Here is a 1,742-nt window from a genome sequence, read left to right as displayed (position 1 = left end):
GTAACAAGCAAACACGCAACCAAACGCCGACCGGCACGTGCGAGAACAGCTGATCGACCCAAACAACAGCTGATCCACGTAAACAAACCTTCCTTCAGCTAGCGAGTTGAAACGTTGACTATTTATGAACAAATTTCTCACAATGTCTAAGCGTATTGGCGCAGTTCTGATCGATCTGAGTGGAACAATTCATGTGGAGGATGCTGTTATCCCAGGTTCCATCGAAGCCCTGAAAAAGTTAGTGGAATAGTTGAAAAACGTGTCTCTGTATGGGTATATTTTCGTGTTTGTATTTCAGGAGTGCCCATCAGAATTCGGAGGATATGTGCAAAACTATGAGAAACTGCCTCTGAAAAAGCGTATTTGAACTTGCTTTGTTGCCTTTTTTATGTTCATTATTCATTTAGATTATTTAGTAGGTAAATGATGAGAAAAATTCGCGTGTCTGCGTCAAGCTAACCCCCAAACAGCGCGGTTTCCATGCATATCGACTCATTAGCAAAAGCTAATAACCCAAAATAACCACAGATTCAACCAGAAAAGAAATTGTTGACCTTACTAGCAGTTAATAATCGTATAAGGAACCTTTTCAAATTCAGCCTTATCAGACTGTACAGTGCAGTTAAATTGGATTTTGCTGTAGTACAAATTATGGACACTATGGTGATTTCTTTGCAGTAAGATGCTCCTGGCTCAGAGAAGTGTTTAAGTAGATATTGATAGAAGACCTTACGTTCACAAAATATTATTGCATTTTAAAGGCCGTTGTGGGTTCTGTAATATTTATCATTTTATTGAGTGCACACCTGCGTGACAGTATGAGTTCCAATAGTTACGGAAGGTATGAAATGAGCAGGTTAAGGGAACTGTTGAAAGTAGGACCTCTTGGAAACACAGACAAAGGAAATTAATTGCCATAAATAAGATACATGAATAACTATAAAAAGAAAAAGGAATAGGCTGTGCATTATACTATTGCAATTACAAACTGATTAAAGCAAAGGACCTAAGCAATATTGTGGCAGTACATTTCATGCTCCAATAATGAGGTTTTGCAAAGATATAGCATGTAGTCCATTCTGGGGATATATAGTTTTATCTTTAAAAATAATATAAGGTAACAAATTAATCTCAGTCTAACCAGACTATACCTTAAAGAATTTTGTTGACTTTCACCAGAATGTAAAGTACATAGGTTTTAGTATTGCTTCATGAACTCCTATTATAAATAATCATCAAATTATATCAGCGTAGGAGAGAACCTGGCAAGTCATAGTCCTCAAGAATGATTGCTCACATGATGAATGTCCAACAACTGCCTCGTCAATATGACTTAAAACAAAGAAATATTTTTGATTATTTTAATAATTCATAGTGAATAATTGAAAGTTTGCTGTATACTATACAAGTAATAGTAATTTTGATAGTATAAGTTATAACACTTATCCCCTTAAATGTTTTGCATTTACACAGAAGTAATTATGCTTTCGAATAAAACTTTACTTGATATATGTTTTCTCAATTTACAAAGGAGTTGAAGGTGATATTTCTCTGTATTTTTATGATTTTTTTGCATTTTAGGTAGATTATCTCTGCTCAAGATTCTTCATAAAGAAAATTACAGTCTTAACAGATAAGTCAATGAATCAATATTTTATTTTGTATTAGGTTTATTTATTGTGTGTTGTGGTTTTCATAAGAGGACTATACATAAAGATATGTATATAATTTGCTTATGATCT

General features: G+C 33.9%; 1 protein-coding gene across 1 annotated transcript in view; it reads left to right on the top strand.

Moving 5' to 3' along the window:
- Positions 1–35: 35 nt before the first annotated feature.
- LOC119586938 (haloacid dehalogenase-like hydrolase domain-containing protein 2) overlaps positions 36–1,742 on the top strand; it is a gene marked incomplete at its 3' end in the record, with an annotated part of 3,674 nt that continues 1,967 nt past the window's right edge. Inside the window, 1 exon segment of the mRNA XM_037935670.1 lies at positions 36–237. Within this exon segment, the coding sequence (XP_037791598.1) occupies positions 125–237 (113 nt within the window).

This window comes from Penaeus monodon, chromosome 22 (genome assembly GCF_015228065.2).
Source record: "Penaeus monodon isolate SGIC_2016 chromosome 22, NSTDA_Pmon_1, whole genome shotgun sequence".
Classification (NCBI taxonomy): domain Eukaryota; kingdom Metazoa; phylum Arthropoda; class Malacostraca; order Decapoda; family Penaeidae; genus Penaeus; species Penaeus monodon.
The sequence above is the reverse complement of the archived record's forward strand: the minus strand, read 5'-3'. Positions and strand labels throughout refer to the sequence as shown.